Source organism: Lynx rufus, unplaced genomic scaffold (genome assembly GCF_022079265.1).
Source record: "Lynx rufus isolate CCGP_SWC_20201006 ecotype Redwood Valley unplaced genomic scaffold, mLynRuf1.p SCAF_7, whole genome shotgun sequence".
NCBI lineage: Eukaryota > Metazoa > Chordata > Mammalia > Carnivora > Felidae > Lynx > Lynx rufus.
Genome location: NW_025814889.1, coordinates 107,776,773 through 107,795,141, shown reverse-complemented (window position 1 = coordinate 107,795,141; position 18,369 = coordinate 107,776,773). Strand labels below are relative to the sequence as shown.

The 18,369-nt window shown below is 31.7% G+C and overlaps 1 protein-coding gene across 1 annotated transcript in view; it reads right to left on the bottom strand.

Annotated features, from left to right (window-relative positions):
- The window catches only part of LRRIQ1 (leucine rich repeats and IQ motif containing 1), a 202,522-nt gene that overhangs the window by 78,758 nt on the left and 105,395 nt on the right, over positions 1-18,369 (bottom strand). The window contains exons 18-23 of the mRNA XM_047065006.1: positions 17,785-17,874; positions 17,003-17,124; positions 16,394-16,489; positions 16,065-16,147; positions 13,221-13,247; positions 7,953-8,054 (exon numbers count right to left, since the gene is read on the bottom strand). Of these exons, the coding sequence (XP_046920962.1) occupies positions 7,953-8,054; positions 13,221-13,247; positions 16,065-16,147; positions 16,394-16,489; positions 17,003-17,124; positions 17,785-17,874 (520 nt within the window). The remainder of the gene's footprint in view (positions 1-7,952; positions 8,055-13,220; positions 13,248-16,064; positions 16,148-16,393; positions 16,490-17,002; positions 17,125-17,784; positions 17,875-18,369) is intronic.

Here is an 18,369-nt window from a genome sequence, read left to right as displayed (position 1 = left end):
GTATCCATTGTTTCTCCTGGTGTTCAATGTTGTCTCATCTCTTTCTATGCCTTTGTGTGTGTGTGTGTGTGTGTGTGTGTGTGTGTGTGTGTGTGCGTGCCAAACACTGCATAGGAAAAAATGTAGAGATAATTTGAAGTTTGGGATGTTATCTATTTCTGGAGATGTTTTATGTTTGTTTCTGGCAAAAGGCTACTAGAAAGTCTATTTGCAATGCACCTAGACTGGTGACATTATCAAATGCTTCGCTTAGCTTCTCACATCTTTGTATTTTCTTCTTGACTCATAATTCTTTGCTTACTTGTTAGTTCTCTAATGACTTCAATTACATTCTTAAAAATAACTTTTCCAGTTTTTAAAGTTGTTCTCTGCAGGAGGGTTGGTTTGAATTACATAGTCTGCTCTTACCAGAAGTAGAAGTCCTCTTGTATTTTTTAATGGAAAATAAACTAACATCTCATAGTCTACATAACATGGTTTATTTAAAAAACCTTAAGAGCTCTGAAATCCTTTCCCATTTTTAAATCATATACACACCATATATACATATACACACAAAAAATACATATAAAGTATATATGTATATGTAAATCATCTGTACATAAGGTATATATACACACTATAAAATATATAATAAATATTCTATTTTGGCTGAATTTGGGGGAAAGTAGAAAATACAAACTCTTTATAACTAATGTGGTTAAGGAAGAGTTTAATCAGCTTTTTTCAAACTTGGGATTACCATTTCCTGAATCCCCCTTATCCACAGATTTTTTTTTTTTATTTTTTTAAATGTTTATTCATTTTTGAGACAGAGAGAGACAAAGCATGAGAGGGGGAGGGGCAGAGAGAGAAGGCGACACAGAATCCAAAGCAGGTTCCAGGCTCTGGGCGTCAGCACAAGGCCCAAGGCAACCCTCAAACTCACGAACCACTAGATCGAGATCATGCCCTGAGCTGAAGTCAGACGCTTAACCGACTAAGCCACCCAGGTGCCCCTCCACAGATAATTTTTTTTTAAATTTACAGTTTGCTTCCTGCTCTACTGGACTGAATTCCTAATCAGATTTTTTTTCTGTAGAAAGTTAAATTGATTCTGAACCTTATATTAAAAAATACCATGATACTGTCTAAAATATATTTAGGGAGTTTTAATTATGTTGCTTACACATATTTTTCTTTCTTATTCAAATATTATTGAGTGCCAACTATATATCTGGCTCTATTCTAAGTGCCGAGGATATAGCTAAATAAGATCTTCGCGACATGGTTCTCCCTTGGTAGAGCTTACATTCTATTAGTGGAAACACAACATTTAAGTTAAATTTTAACAATTTAAATAGGACAATAGCAGATAAATGTAATGAATGGAGCGGGTGTTGGGTGAGAGAGTTAGTAGGTAGAGAGGAAAAATTTACTAAGGTAGTGTTGTAAGAGAAAGCCCTCTCATGGGACTGGAGACACAAACTAAACAATGAGAGGGTCATTGTGTGAAGTGTGGAGGGCAGAGTTTCCAGGCAAAACAATGAAGTATAAAAGCCTCAAAGTAAAAAATTTCTTATCATATTTGAGGAACTGAAAAGGGTTCTGACATTTACAGTCAGGTGGGCCATGATATGAACGATAGCTTTTGTTCTAAGAGCAATGAGAGATCATGGGAAGATTTTAAATACCTAAGTTATATAAAATGCATCATATTAAATTCTACAAAGGAGGTTAAAATACAGCACCTGACCTTCAATATTCTTTAAAGTTGAGCTTCCCACTTACTTTCCAATTTCTATTGACTCTTTCCCCAGATCCTTTTCTATTAGTCAGGTTGAAAAATAAAAACATTCATACAAAAGTTAGACAAGATTTTGCTAGTTGATTTTTAATTCTTTGTAGGTACAGGCAAATTTTCACTTTTCTAATATGAATGAAGTTTTGTTTCCTGTTTCAAAATGCTGTGGTAAGGATTTCATTATGTTATAGGTAAAGCACATAGAACAATGCCTGTACAAGTAGTGAGCAACAAGCAAGAGTAAAGAGACTATTATCATATAATATCATATCATAATTATATATTATATTATATTATATTATATTATATTATATTATATTAATTATATTATATGGTAGATAAAAGTTTATTCTGGTTATTGTGGGAATGTTGTAAGCTAGAATTGAAAAATTTTCTTAAGGGATTAATGCCTGAGGTGACAAGAATTAGCCAAGTGAAGAGATTTCCTTCAACACATAGGACAGTGAGTCCAGTTCATCAAAGGAAACAGCATATTCAAAGATGTTATACAAGCATCATGTAGCTCCATCTACATTTGAAGTTATTTAAGGGTATGGTCCTTTGTGTTTTTCTTCACTAAAAAAGTTTATGAAGCATCCATTATGCATTAGGTGTTATCCTAAAGGCTGTGAATACCAAGGAGATACATGTAGCTTAACATTTAGTAAGAAAATAGTAACTTGAAGTAGAGTCATTGTTGCAAACTGAGATACTGATGGACAGAGCACATTTTATGAATATTCAGATCCTTGTTTATTTTGACTAATATTGAGTCTTGCTCAGTAGAAATAAGATTGCAAACATCTCTTCTTTACAGCATGACATCAGGTATTCTTTGGTTGCTTGCAATTATTCTCCCAGCTCTTAATACCTAATCACATTGGCATTAATAGCAAGTACTCTATACAACTACAGAAATACAAGACGTACTTTAAAACAATCTACATAATGTGACTCTGCCTTAAGCTGTTATTAAAAGGAAGAAAGCTAGAAGAGAAAATGCTTGTAATCATACAATAAAAAATACCACAAAGGAAGATGGTTTGGCTAGAAATGCTCTGAAGTAAAAATTATAGAAGTTGAAGGTCTTTTAATGTCTTCAATGCTCAAAAATTTAGTACAAAAATATTTGAACATCTATGATGTAAAAGGACATATGGTGTGTGTAAATCTTCAGTTTTATAAGAGGAGAAATAGAAAGCATGCTAGTGATGACAGCACCAGACTGGGAATTAAGAAAACCTGACATTAAAATCAAGTAAAATGTCCCAGGGAATGGAGGAACGAAGACAAAACTTGCCTCTCTGAGAAGGTTGTTGGGCCAGATCCAATTGTTTTCCTGGCTTGTCTAGCTTCCTTCCTTGGCTAAAGCCAAAAGTCTGAATTTGGCATTGGTTTAGAAGTAGCAAATTTTAAAATTTGAGCAGATTAGGGCAAGAATGTCACTTAATTTGTGAATAAATAATAATAAGAAAAAATGAAGCAAAAGTAGAGTGTTTACTTTTGGGCTGTGTGGAGATGTTCTCATCTATCTGAAAATTAAAATAGGTGATTAAAAATATGGTCACTTTTAGAGTCTAACAGATACGGTCCCTAATAATGTTAGATAATCATGATAATATTAATAATAATATTAGATGAGGTAGGAGTTAATTACATGGCACAAATTAGACATTTATCACCATGTTGGTACTAAACTGTTTCTTAATTTATATTAATGCAAGCTATGAGAAAGAACAAAATTGGCTATTACTTTCCCAGAGTTTTGCCTAACTTAATCATTAGTCTTTATTTTTTTTCTTAAATACTTTGATTCTAAGGTTGTATATACATTTCAGCATTATCCAAGAACCTTTGCTCTTCAGTGTCTGCATTTTGTTTGATTTTTGCTAGCATTGTTTTCATAAAGAAATTATCTCCATTTCTGTTCAGTCACTTACTCTCTGTAGGATCTTGGGCAAATCACCTATCAAACTCTCAAAACCAGTTCCCTCATCTGTAAAATGTTGCCAGTTATAATACATTCTTCAGAGTTTTTGAAGATTGAACCAGAGAATTTAAGTAAAACTCTTGGCACAGTACCTACCTAGCAAGAAATACAATAAATACTACCAATTGCAAGCAAGGGAAAAAAAGAATAAAGCTGTACTTTTAAAATGACTATTGCAAATGGTTACAAGTTTTGAGGACTTAACTATATATTTATACTGTGTATTTCAAGCATTTTATAAGGAGGATCTCATGTAATCCTCAACAACTAGGTACTATTAGTATCCAATTTTACATGTGAAAAATAATTCTAAACAGGGAAGTTAAATAATGTCCTCAAGGCCACACAGTCAATAAATGGTGGAATCAAGATTCAGTTCCATTCAGGCAGTTAGTGTTAGACTAACTCTGGAATCTAGACTTACATTTATTAAGCTAGGCTTCTTTTTATACCAGTGATAGCTATGGAAGAGTGATGTCAGGATGCTACACTGAGCATTTTACCATAAAAAAGGAAACTTGGTAGGAGATCTCTGAGGTAATAATCAAGAAAGTGTTTCAAAGTCTAAGGCAAGATCAGATATTGAAGCCTAAGTAGGGATTATGGGTGACCTAGGGTAAAGGAAAACAGTAATCCAACATTAAATAAATTATAAATAAATAAACAAGTCAATCAAGTAAACCAATGTTGAATCTGTAAAGTCCTCAGACTCTTAGCTTTGTCTCACAGGAATAACTGATTGATACCTAACATACTGCACATGTATGAGGTTACCCTGGGACCAGGTGTGGTCAAAAGTTCCTCAGCCTTCAAAAGGTTACAGCTGTAAATCTGGCAGCTAGACAAAAATTGTCAATATTTCATGTTATTGCAAAATAGAAAGATACTTTGTAAAACATGGTCTATTAAAAGGGAATAGTTCTTTACCTTATATCACTTAATATTATTTGATATTTCATCAAATATTCCTCAAATTTAAGTGTATTCTTTTGCCTAATAGAGGATATGTACCATCCTCTCTGTCCGATTAGTGACATTCAGAAAAAAGCAGCAATAATAGCTAAATAATTTTAGTATAATTTATAAGAGAAATCATGGAAATACCCCACAGATAATATTGCAAAGTGGAGAAGAAAATATTTTTTAAACTTAACATTAAAAAAATCACACAGTGTTATTATAAATGGGAATTATAGGGAGAAATCATCAAATAATACTATCATCTAATCTCAACAAAACCAAGGAAATTATAAGACAGTGCTGCGATGCCATTGTGCTGAGAGAATGTTTCAGATAGAACATTCAATCTAAACCTACACTGAGATTTAATTCTGATCTCCCTCACTTTTGGGGGGGTAAGATGCCCAACTATTAATTTCATTTGAAATTTTTAAGGGAAAAGTCCTTCCAATGCTCTAAAATGAGATTGTGATGATAGTTGTGTTATTGTGAATGTATTGAAATTCATTGAATTGTACTCTTAAATCTGGTGCATTTTATATTATAGAAATTGTATCTCAAAAGGCCTGATTTTAAAATGTGCCCTCTACTGGGAAGCTGGGGTGAGTCAGGCTACTCAGGGGGAAACCGACTGGCCCTTATGGCAAGTTAGGAAATAATGTGAGTCCAGGAAGCATGTGATGGCAGAGAGACAGGTAAAGTCACCTTGAGATTCAACCTGGCCAGCAATGATCAAATTACCTTTGCCTCACTCTTTTCCTCTTAAAAGAAGGTAGAAATAAACATACTAGGTAAAAAAGGTTCTTCCATGTACAGCTGTCTTTGCCAAGCCTATTCCTTCAAAAACAAAAAAACAAAAAAAGAACACCAACGCTGAAAGTAACTGTCAGTCACTAGATTATCTGGTACCCACATAATACATAATGACCATTCAGTGAAATTAATGAAATGACAAATATATTTGAGGTTGCAAAAAGAAAAAAAAAAGTAATTAAATGCATTTCATATGGATGAAAGTAAACAAAAACATATAACTTCATATCATGAAGCATAGGTAGAAATGTTCTATGTTCTATAGTCCACTTTATTTCTGTCTTGAACTATTCCTAGCATATTTTATATTAATACACAAATCTATAAATATACCATATATATATATATATATGGTATATTTACACACACTATTCTAGCTGGTAACATACCTTCACACTTCACAGAACAAGATAATGCGACCTATAGAACAGGCTGGGATAGATTTCTCTCTTTTGATTGTGAGATGTATGCTAATTTAAAGGGCAAAAATGCCCAATATCTTTCTCACTAGGCATTGCCTTTCTAAAGTAACAATGCTTCTATTTAACAGGTAATAGCTGTGGTATTGTTATTGATTTTAGCAGAATTTCATCTCTTTCTTTCACAGTGAAATGGTGAAATTAAGACTGTAATAAGGAAATTAATTAAAACCCAAGCCCTATTTTATATTGAAAACATATTTTACTTTTGTTAAAATACTAATGGGTAAGTATTTTTTGAAATATTGGTTTTTGACACCTTCAATGGTCACGAATTTTTAAAAATGTTTTTCTAAGGAAAATTTCTAATATTAAAAAACAATTGAATGGTAGAGCAAGCCTACATATACCATCATCTACTGATCCAAAAAAAATTCAATAATTTGCTATACTTATTTTATCTATCTTCTTATGTATATATTTACTACTAAAGAAAATTCTAGACCCCATGTCTTCCACTGCTACATACTTAATAGGCATCTAAAGAAAAGTATACATTTGGGGTTTATCAAATTTTTCTTCTGTAAATCAAAATATCTATTTTCAATATGCTATAATAATACATAATTTTTTTTAATAATTACTTTTGAGAGAGGGAGTCAGCACAAGTGGGAGAGGAGCAGAGAAAGAGGGAGACACAGAATTTGAAGCTGGCTCTAGGTTCCGAGCTGTCAGCACAGAGCCTGACGTGAGGCTTGAACTCACAAACCACAAGATCATGACCTGAGCTAAAAATGGACGCAACCGACTGAGCCACCCAGGTGCTCCAATAATGCATAAATTTTAAGACTTATTTAAAATGTATAGAAGACAGAGTATTAAAAATTCTAAGTGGTTCACTTCCATTCAAATGTATTTTTCCTATTAGAAATTATAATCCAAAAGTATAGATAAAATTATGAATATTGTAATATTAAAGAGAAAGCAATGGCAAACTTATTGTAAGTCATGTTGGCTTCTCTGACATATTTAAATATTTCTGTTCAATAATGTAAGTCCATAATTCTTCCAAATGCTGAAATCAGAAATATAATCTGCCATTTAGATGTATAAATCCTTTACCCCAAAAGTCAGTTGGGCAAGCTTCAAATATAGTAAAATATTTAAAATTCCATAGTTTAATTTATAACATTTAATGCAATTTGTGTATATTGGCAGTAAAGTAAATATATTAGAATATCATTTCCACATGGGTTCACTTCCACTGATATTGGCTAATATTAGTCAGTGTAAAATTTGAATAAAATTAGTAACACTGATGAAATAGCTTTATAAGATTTCACATAAAAATATAAGAAATTTAAATTTATGTAAGCACTGATACAAATACTAAACTACTATGCTAATGAATCGATGCACTAAATTAGTATTTTAGCTCCAAGAGACATATTTTGACTTTTATTTAATTATACCTTATATATAATATTTCATATATGTACTTTAGGACTACTGAGAATTAAACTTTTATTTTATTGGGGTGCCTGGGAGGCTCAGTTGGTTAAGCATCTGACTCTTGGTTTCGGGTCAGGTCATAATATCACTGTTCGTGAGTTTGAGCCCTGCATCAGGTTCCGCACTATCAGGGCAGAGAGAGAGGGAGAAAAAGAGAATCCCATGCAGGCTCCTTGCTGTCAGTGCAGTGGGGCTTGATCCTACAAACCATGAAATCATGACCTGAGCCAAAATCAAGAATCGGATGTTAAATCAACTGAACCACCCAGGCATCCCTAAAATTTTTATTTGAGATACAATTTTCCATCTTTATCTTTTTTCTACAAATTCTTTTATTGATTTATTTTTTTAACTTTTTCTTTCAATTCTAGTTACTTAATGTACTATATTAGTTCCAGGTGTATGATACGGTGATTCAACAATCCTATACTCCATCTTTACCTTTTTTACCTATGTATCTATGATTAAACCATACCTTCAAAGTGATCATCTCTTCTGGGCTGTGCCTTCTTTGGTGATTTTGTGACAGAAACTTTATTTTCATTGTTTTTGAATAATTCTAGGCAAACAGTGGGATCTAGACAAAAAGGGCAAGATAAGACAAAAGTTCAGCTCTGGCTCATTCTATCTCTGAAGTGGCTATATTTTTTTATGATAGTATTAAAAAATAATACCCACTCTATAAATCACTGTGATATTGGTAATTATGTCAAAGTTTCATAATATGAAATAGTAACTAACCATTCACACATTCTTGGTTTTCTGATTAAGTACATAGCCAATAATTAATACAGAGCACAGAAATGCTAATAATGTGAAAAAATCACATAAACACTTTCTAGTAATGGCATCATCTTTTTGTTTTGGGAGTTGTTTTACTGTTTATTTTAGCTCCTTTCTTAAATTCCTGATTTCGGCTGGAATAAAGTAAAATTTCTATAAATTCATAATAGGTGAAAGCTACTATTACAGGAAAGGCCATATACCCTACTATTCTCTCCTCTACATATGAGGAGCTGGGAGAAAGGAGATGTAAGCAAGACAATTGATAGGAGAGACAAAGATCATTTCATTAATTTTATGGATAAAATAACGGTTTTGCTTTTGTCCTAATGTATTATATTTACATAACAAAGAATTTATGGAAATTCTATATACATTTTATAGCCAAGAGCACTCTAAATCTATTAATTTTACAAAATAAATGGGATGATTGTAAATATAGGGCCCTATAATTTACTGGTAATGAATGATTCTATGGAATGTAAATTCGAGATTTGGTGCAGTTGTACTTTTTGCTTATTGAAGAACTGTGAGAAAAGAAAATAGTGGTGTAAGTAATGGAGTAGAATAAAGAATGGAAATTTATGCATTTCAAGTAGGTTAACATAAAACCACATTTAAGGGCAGCATACATTTCTTAATATCTTACATCATCTTGCAAAAGGATAACTTAAAATCTTTAATTAATATCTAATGCAGTAACATTGAATATGCTAAATAGAAAAATATGATTTTAAATAGTGTAAAGCTCAAACTACATACTTCAATTAAATGCTAAGATAGCATATTTTTAGAATATTATTAGAAAAACAGAATAGTAGTTGTAGAGTTATTTTTCAAGCATGTGGAAACTGAAGATTTCCATTAGTCTTTTAGCAATAATTACCCTTACTAATAAGCATGATTTCCATGGTTCACAGAGATTATATTTCTCAAGATTAGGGAAAATATTAGTCAATATTTGGGCATGTCTCATAATTATATGTGACCTAAGGTATTGTAAGAGTTGGGTGTGTCTATATGAATTCAACATAAATTAGAAATAAGAATAACATATTTTTAAAAAAATGGTGTCTATGTATTTAATAAAACATATGTTATATATTTCTAAGTAATTTATGAAAAACCATGCTGACATGTCAAAAGGAGCATTAGTCAGTCAGGGAAGACAGATTACCATGGGCTTATGTTCTGTATGATACCTTATAACCTACTGATCTTTCTACATGTTCTCCTGTTCTTGCTATTCCATTTCATCTATGCGCGTCCTGAGCAAAGACATTACAATTCGACAGAACTGGATTAGACCCGAGACCTAATTTTTACTAGTTGTGTGACTCTGGGCAAATTGCCCTCTCTCCTTCACTTCTCTACCCAAGAGAAATAATATTAACTTTGAAATACTACTGCGAGAACTAATGAAATAATGTATGTAAAGCATCAAGACTCATGTCTGCAAAGTGTCAGTGCTCAACAAATGCTGGCTAGTAAACATATAACCACAACATAAATAAGAATAATATTTCCAACTTGGCAATTCTATTCTCAGAAAAGATCTTAAATCCTCCATAGAATAAGATGATATTAATTGATGGTCCATAATTGGCTTCATTTTACCCATTTTATTTATATAGCACACAGAATAATAGCTGTAGATCTTTTATAAATTCTTTGGTACTCCTTTGGGCAAATAATCTCTCCATGACTTGATTTCTTAATATGTAAAACAGAGAAAAAAATAGCACTTTCCTCATATTATTATCAAGATTAAAGAATACATACAAAAATATCTAGAAAAGTTGTCTAGCTCAATTTACTCAAAAAAAATTACAAGGGCGCATAAACAGTGCTATATTTTCAATATCCTTTCATTTTAAAACATTCTGATTGCAACCTTTAATTTATTTAAAACTTACATTAATTCAAATTTCAAAGGGATAATAAAGAAGCAAGAAACAGTATTCCAGATGGGGGGAAAAATCACTTGATTTTGATAGCTCCTGGAAATACCACTGTGAAATAAGACACTACTCTTACCCTCAAAAAATACCCTCAAAAAATAAGCTAGGGTACAAACTTATTGTAAAGAGTTCAGCTTGTGAAACCTTTTTCTTGCATCATAAAATCAATTTTGTACATTTAAATCTACCCTCTGAGGTCATCAATGGCAAGTCTATGTTGCTGTTTTAAAAATCTTTTGTCTCCCAGTATGGCTTGCCCAATGTCTGGGAAATAGATTTTAAATATATCTTTATAAAATACTTAAAGAAACCTATAAGTAAGTTGAATTTCTATTATGTATGTGGTTCCATACTCAACACTTCATTATCTCATTTAAGTAACATAACTTTATTTAGGCATTAGAACAACCTTAAAATTATTTCATCTCCTATATAATCTCTTTTCAGTTTCTACAGTCCTAATCTTAGCTCACAGGTTGATCTTATTCTTGTTAACTTCATACATAAAAACCTGGTTATTACCCATTTTTTGTATGTGCAAAGTACAGCTGTGCTGTAAAATATGTTTTAAGTCTGATGACTATTTCATCATTTACTTACTAATTTAAATTTGCCTTCCCAAATAGAAACATATATTTAAATGACTATAATATACATACCCAGTCATACACATACACACAGTCAAAGGTATTTAGTGACTTTTATCTCATTTACTGCTGATTCAGTTAATAGTTGTTAATTGAATATCTACCATATGCCAGGTATGATATTAGGTGGGGAACAAGGAGTGTCTTCACCTCAAGGATCTTACTATTCAAATGGATTTTATTATTGTTTTGCTAGCGCAACAAAGTTAATGTTTGATCAAAAAATGTTTTTATTTTATTTATTTTGAGAGAGAGAGAGAGAGAGAGAGCACACGAGCAGGAGAGGGACAGAGAAAGAGAGAGGGAATCCCAAGCATGCTCAGCACAGAGCCTGACGCCAGGCATGATCCCACAAACTGTGAGATCAGGACCTGAGACAAAATCAAGAGTCTGACGCTTAATCCAGGCACCACATGACCAAAATTCTTATAAATTATTTTTAGAAATCACTGAAGTAAACAAAACAAATTATCAATAAACTTAATTTTGTCACAGTTCTATCTATTCTAGTCCCTTTCGATCCTTCACATTCATTCTTTACCTTATCATTTTGCAACCTGATCTCTTTGTGGTAGCCCATGACTGCTCAAGTCACATTAAAAAGTTAGTCTAACTTATTTTCTACCTGGCTTTATTCTTGACTACAAATACATGTTACCAACACAGTCTCAAGCTATTTTCATCGCTGAAATAAAATGAACAAGTATTTATTGAGTGCTTACTATGTACTTGACACTGTGCTAGGTGTTACAAACTGCTGCAAGATGATTCTTATCCCTAGTGTAGCCCTACCTTTAGAACTAAATTAACTTCTTTTGCTTCATCCTACTTTCTTTACTCAATGAAATTTGAAATGTGATATGCATAAATATGATAAATATTGAAAGACCACATTGTGTTTTTGTCCTTATATTCTTAGCCTTTAAACTTTTTAAGGGCTCTCCACCCAAATCCCTATACTCAGAACTTATCCTCTCTGAGAAGTGTTCCACATCAAAACAAAGCACTTACTCTCTTCCCTGACCCTGTTCCTCTCAATCTTGCTACCAGTCAAGCTCATTACTTTTAGGTTATTGACTTCTATGTTTTCAGTAAACCAGCAACTCACATCTTGCACATCATGCTTTCCACGGTAGTTATACACCCTAACCTTCCCTGCGTATTCGCTAAATTCCAACACAGATCACCAAATTCTAAAATTACTTCTGTGCATGAGGCAACAGTAAATACAAAAAGACAAACAAATAAAAACTCCATAAAGATAAGACAGTCATTATGCTTATGTCCATCATGAGAAAAACAGCAATAACTTACTAGGAATAATAATAATCAGAACCCAAACTCAAACTAAGTAAATATAACTCCTCACAATTTTAGATTTCATCCTCTGACTTACAATCAATTCCTCTTCCCTCTCCTCCTCCTCTTCTGGCTTTTTCTGTTTAAAGCAGATGACCTCTTTTATCCCAGTAGAAGTCATTAATACTGACTCTCCCCTGATGGTTGCCTACACTGTATGTTTCCTTGGCCCCTTGCTTCTTTATTAATCAGCAAACTCAGTGGTATTCCTCCCCTATCTGCAACTTTCTTTGAATAATTGACCCCCAGCCTTTTGGCCTATTTTCACTCTCATATTCAAACAAATATTATGGACTCATATCCCTTGGCTAATAAATACACGTATAAGATATAAACGGGAAGTATTATGCTACTGAGCAACTTGTGCTAAGGTTTTTCATGGTAGAAATTTGAATTAAAGCTTCCATAACCTGTGCATTTATACCCCACTCCTTGAGGATTACAGCTTTGTTAGGTTGGAGGACATAATTGATTCCATTTCATTAAAAGTTTCTATCCTCTGATGTTTCACCTACCACCCTCCCTACCCCCACAAAGATGGATAGTCTCCCGTAGTTTTATGGACAATGTTGCCCTCTGGTGGCTTATGATTTTCAAGTTGGCATGTTATCCATGTAATATATATATATATATATATATATATATATATATATCCTTGTATATTTGAAAATTACTATTAATTTTTAAGTGTTTAATATAATTGAAGTATCTAAAGCATCATTTTAACTTCTTAGTAAAAGTTTAAAATTATGGCCATTATTTTAGGCAGATTTAAATAAGGTAGTAGGATTTTACATATTGAATTGTAAACTGGAAATGTACTAGAAAGTTCTTTTTCTGTAAGAAGAAAACCAGAGGTACAATCTTATACGATTCATTCACAGATACAAAATGACATAAGTGCTACATTATTAATCTAGTAGAAGACTAAAGTATTATAATTGGAGAAGATCCCACTGATTTTCTTGTTCATTATTTCATCCTTAATCTTACCTTGAGTATTTCTATTCTGAGTATCTGCTGTGATGAGGCAGTAGAGAAAAAGAATGAGGAGAATTTAAATGTCATCATTAAGTTGTACATTATGGAATTCAAATTTAAAAGAAAAAAATTACTTGTATTTAATTAATCTAATAATATTTTGATTAAACAAAAGCAAAACAAAAGCTTAACAAGGGTACAAACTCAGTAGTAAGAATGCAATTTGGTTTACAATCATGCAATTAGAGTAATGATATCCATAAAAATTATACAATTGCCATTTTAGACCTTTACCTAACAGATCATGCTTAATGGCCACTGGCAAAATGTTGAATTTAAAATTAGGTTGTTAATTTGTATGTTTGGTTGTCCTTTTACATTTGTTACTCTATCATGCCACCTTGTGACAGATAAAAAATGTTTGATTTTGCCTGATAATTATTACGTCTAATTTTTGTCCTTTAACACAATGGTTTTTTGTATGAGCATATATTACTCATTAAACCTTTTGCTAAAACATATTATTTACTATGCTGATTTATTAAAAATGCTTTTATCAACAAAAATCACTTAGTTATAAGAATGAGCAAGAAAGATCGATACATTTCCAGAGATAGATTCTACTAAGATAGATTTTTTCTTAGCTTCACTATCAGAAACTATTACAAACATTGTGAATATCTTTTAAAAAATAGACCTTGAACATAAGTAATTGAACATTTGTTCAACAATTGTTGAACATTGGCTGAAATAGTACTTCTGACACGTCTAATATCTGAACTTCCCCCAGGAATTTCAGAAACTTTTATTATTCTCAAAACAGCTATTTAAAGAATGTTTGTTGGTGCTACTGAAGATGAAAAAAATATATACATCAAAGCAATAAAAAAGTTTGTCAAACTACCCTGACTTACTATACTGGATTCCATTTCCCTAGGACTGAAAGAAAGTCTCACTATTGTTAAGAGTTTGGAGTTACTAATCCTTGGGAACCACCTTATAGTATTGTGTTCACTGAGTCCTGAAGAACTTAATAGGAGTTTATAAAACAAGACTGTGGGAGGCACAAAGCAAGTCAGCACAGAGCTGTCAGCACAGAGCCTGACGTGGGGCTCAAACTCAGGAACCCAGAGATCATGACCTGAGCTGAAGTCAGATGCTTAATTAATCAACTGAGTCATTCAGGCACCGCTACATTTTCTTTAAAAATGTTTAAAATTTCAATCTTTCAAACTTTACAAACTGTTAGCATACAACAAAAAGTACTACACCTATCTCAAAAAGATAAATGATATCACTAATATAACAAACACCAAAAAATGGAAAGTTGACATTTTGGAATATAAAAATAAATCATCAGAAATCTATCAATAAAGTACGGTGCCAAGAAATATCAGCTATTCCTTGGAAACTAAGAGTATCTTGGTTATTATTATTATTATTATTGTTTAATGTTTACCTTTATTTTTGAGAGAGACGGAGGAGAAAGTGAGAGAGTGTGAGTGAGAGAGGGGGAGAGAGAGAGGGAGATACAGAATCTGAAGTAGGCTCCTGGTTCTGAGCTGTCAGCACAGAGTCCGATGCAGGGCTCCAACTCACAAACCATGAGACCATGACCTGAGCAGAAGTTGGCCACTTAACTGACTGAGCTACCCAGGCACCCCTTATTATTAAAAAATAAATAAATAAATAAATAAATAAATAAATAAATAAATAAATAAATAAATATATATAAATATATAAATATATACATATATATTTTTCTTAGAATTCTACCAGGGAATTAATGATAAAATAATAAATAGAAGGAGTCATCATTAAGTATTACCTAAATAATAAATAGGAAATAATAAATAATTATTTTTAAATAATAAATAGGAAAATTAATAAAGATAAAAATTAATCTTCTAAATGCTTCTTTGTATAATTAAATAAGCTAGAACTACAAGATAAATATAGATTCTTTGCTTTTCTCAGGACTGATGGTACTTTTACAAAAACATTTCACTGCCATTAAAATCTCAAAAATTCTTAAAATCTACAAAAGAAGCTAATGAATGAGAAAAACTCAAAACCAGTTTTTTTTAAAAAAAGGTCACATTACTTATATCAAGTCTGAGTCCTTGAGTAAATATTTATAAAATTATAAGTAAATGCAAAGTTACATACAATATGCTAATAATTTTAAGTAGTTTTAATTATAAAGTCATAATAATGTGCTGTTTCTTGCTCTGACACCTATAAACTACTCCACATATTAGGTAATGATACTAAAATGATCAAAAGTATCCAAAGAATGATTTGAAGAATCAAGTGGGATAGAAAAAAAGGGTGCCACTGAACATTTCCCAAGTTCTACATAATTGTGAAGATATACACTGTACTTCTTTTCCAAAATGTCAAGTTGTGAAGCCTTCAGAGCTAATGTTCATGGAACAAACAAACTTATAGAAATAGCTTATTGAATAATCAAGCAATTTAAAAACAAAGGAATAACCACATGAAGCAGACACTCTAGAATCAACATTTGTCAAAATGAACCAACTTAGAAACAAATTACAGCATAATTCTCAGTGCACAATGGATAGAATAATCAATGAGAAAGTAGATAAGAAACAGAGGGAAAGTGAAAATAGCACTTAAGTGTATAACAAATCATTTAACGTAATAACATAATTTTCTCTAAGTTTCCTTGGTTGAGTTTTCAGAATTATTACCTTAGACATATTCATAACTGCACATTTCATTTTGGTTCTTATTAAATGTTATTAAATACGATTTGGTAAAGAATATTTTAAGACAATTTATCTTCAATATCAGACACACATTATTATTCAAAGAGCATTCACAACCCACCTAATTTTTTCCTTAATTTCTTTGATTTCATCTTCTGTGCTCTCTTCAACATTTGCTGAGCAGTAGCAATGTCCTTAAAGCCCCTATTAATAGATTGCATAAAGGAAAAACAAATATTCAGACCATATTTATATATACATAGATATACAAACACACATATCTGAATTATATCATACTAAAACAAATTAGATTCCATTTAAGAACCTATAATTTAACAGATGTATAGTTTCTTAAAAACTAATAATTCTTAAAGTCTTGAAAAATGTCTATCCTAAAAATTTTAAAGTCTCTCAATTTCTTAATATTTTAGTTTAAAATATACCACATACCATTCTTTCGAAATTTTTTCTTCTTTTTCAGATTTTAGCGAACTCTTTCTGCTGATCTTTGATTCAGGTGTCCAGGACAAAGTTCTGTGTTCTGGTCTGGCGATAGAAAAAACTACACTAACTGAATCAACACAAGAATATCAGCACGTTTTAAAAAACTACAAGCTATTTATGTTGTTTCAAACTCGGAAATAAAATCTATTTAAGTTACAGAAAAACTTTATCTTGAAAAGTAATAAAAGTCTGCCATTAATTTAAAATGTTTACATTTCAATTACTTGAAGCATATTTCAATCCTTTTGTCGAAAGAAATGCAGCCCTGGAATTTTTATTCTAATCCTTATCTCTACCTATATCATAGTATTTTAAAGTTCAGTTGTTTACAACAGTTAATGACATTATTTCACTGACACTTTTGTAGTTGTTTTAATGAAGCTACCTCACACTTTTTTTTTTACTGAAAACTCTGTAAAAATCATTACACTTAACACTGTTTTCCCATCTTCTAAGCTGATAAATTTGTACTTAATTTTCATCATTTTACCACTTTTGTAATAAGTATAGTATTCTCGTTATGGGTTGATCTTCTAAAAGAGTAATTTAGCTTACCTGCTATTAAACTGTGAGTGTTCTGATGAAAACAAATTTTCTTTCTCATTACATAGCCACGCTTGAGCTGGATGGCTTGGTAAATTCAGTGAAGTATCATCATATTTTAAGGTTCCACAGAACTTATCAGAAAAATAATGTATATTAAGTATAAAATAAATGGAAAAATTCTAGCACTTATATCATATTACTTTACATGCATATTATTCAGTAGCCTCCCAAGGGAAACACATACAAAAACTGAAAATTATAATAAAATTAAATTTATGTAATACACATGTAAATGTCCTTTATTGTAGTGGTAAGGGATATGTTTTTTTGGTACAGTTTGCATATACAGAGTGATTAATAGCAAAGATCTTAAAAAATATCAAAAAACAAAAACTTCAAAGATTATCAAATAAATAAGAGATATTGCAGTCCATTGACCTCTGACTGAGAATCTTCAGCTGTTGCCCTCTTAATGCATATTTTTGTATTTTTAAAGTGCTGTCAACTAGTGATTTTAGTCTGCTGCCAAATATGCAGCTGAAGTATATCATTTTTTTTTTGCTACTGTGAAATAAAGTGTTGAAAGAAATCCAAAATAAAGAAAAAAATTAGAAGCAAACGAAAGAAAAGCTACATGAAAAATTACATCTGGGGATGAGGAGGAAGTCAGAGGCTTCTAAAAGTAATTGTGTTTTTCAAGTCAATAAATTGCATTATTAATCACTGCAGCACGGCATAACCTTAAGAAACGAACAAAGACGGAGCATTAAGAGATTTCCATGACATGTTACCTTTGGCCAGTGCAGCTGGTTCGGGAGAAGCAGTGTTTGTGAAGGGAAGCGGGCGGAATCTAAAGCTAGCCATTCTTTCTCTAAGGCAGCCTGCAAATAGTAAATATTAATGTACATAGTTCAGTTTGCATAACTTTTACAAAGAATCTTTGAAATTGTCTTTTATACTACAAATATTAAGAGAGCATAGCAGGATTTTTATTTATAGGAAAATGTGCTACTTGCTATTGTGAGATGTTATGCATCTATTTAAAGCAAACATTGTAAAAAATAGAAGAGTTTTCATCCCCAAGTGGGATAAAGTGAGAATCTGACTGCTCAAGTGTTACAGAAAATAAAGAGGTGCAGACTGTTCCGTGTATTTAACTGTTTGATAATTATGACTCTGAGCCAACTCTAGATGTGACTGGGGGACAGAATCTTTCATCTCTTTTTAATGCAAACTTTAATATTTTCAACCAAACCTCAGTATTGAAAATTTATGGTTATTTTAATATTCCTATCATTTTTTCCATGTACACTGTCTATAAGATAGATTTTCCTTAATTTTTTCAAAAATTTCACAAATTTTCTGAATAGATGGAA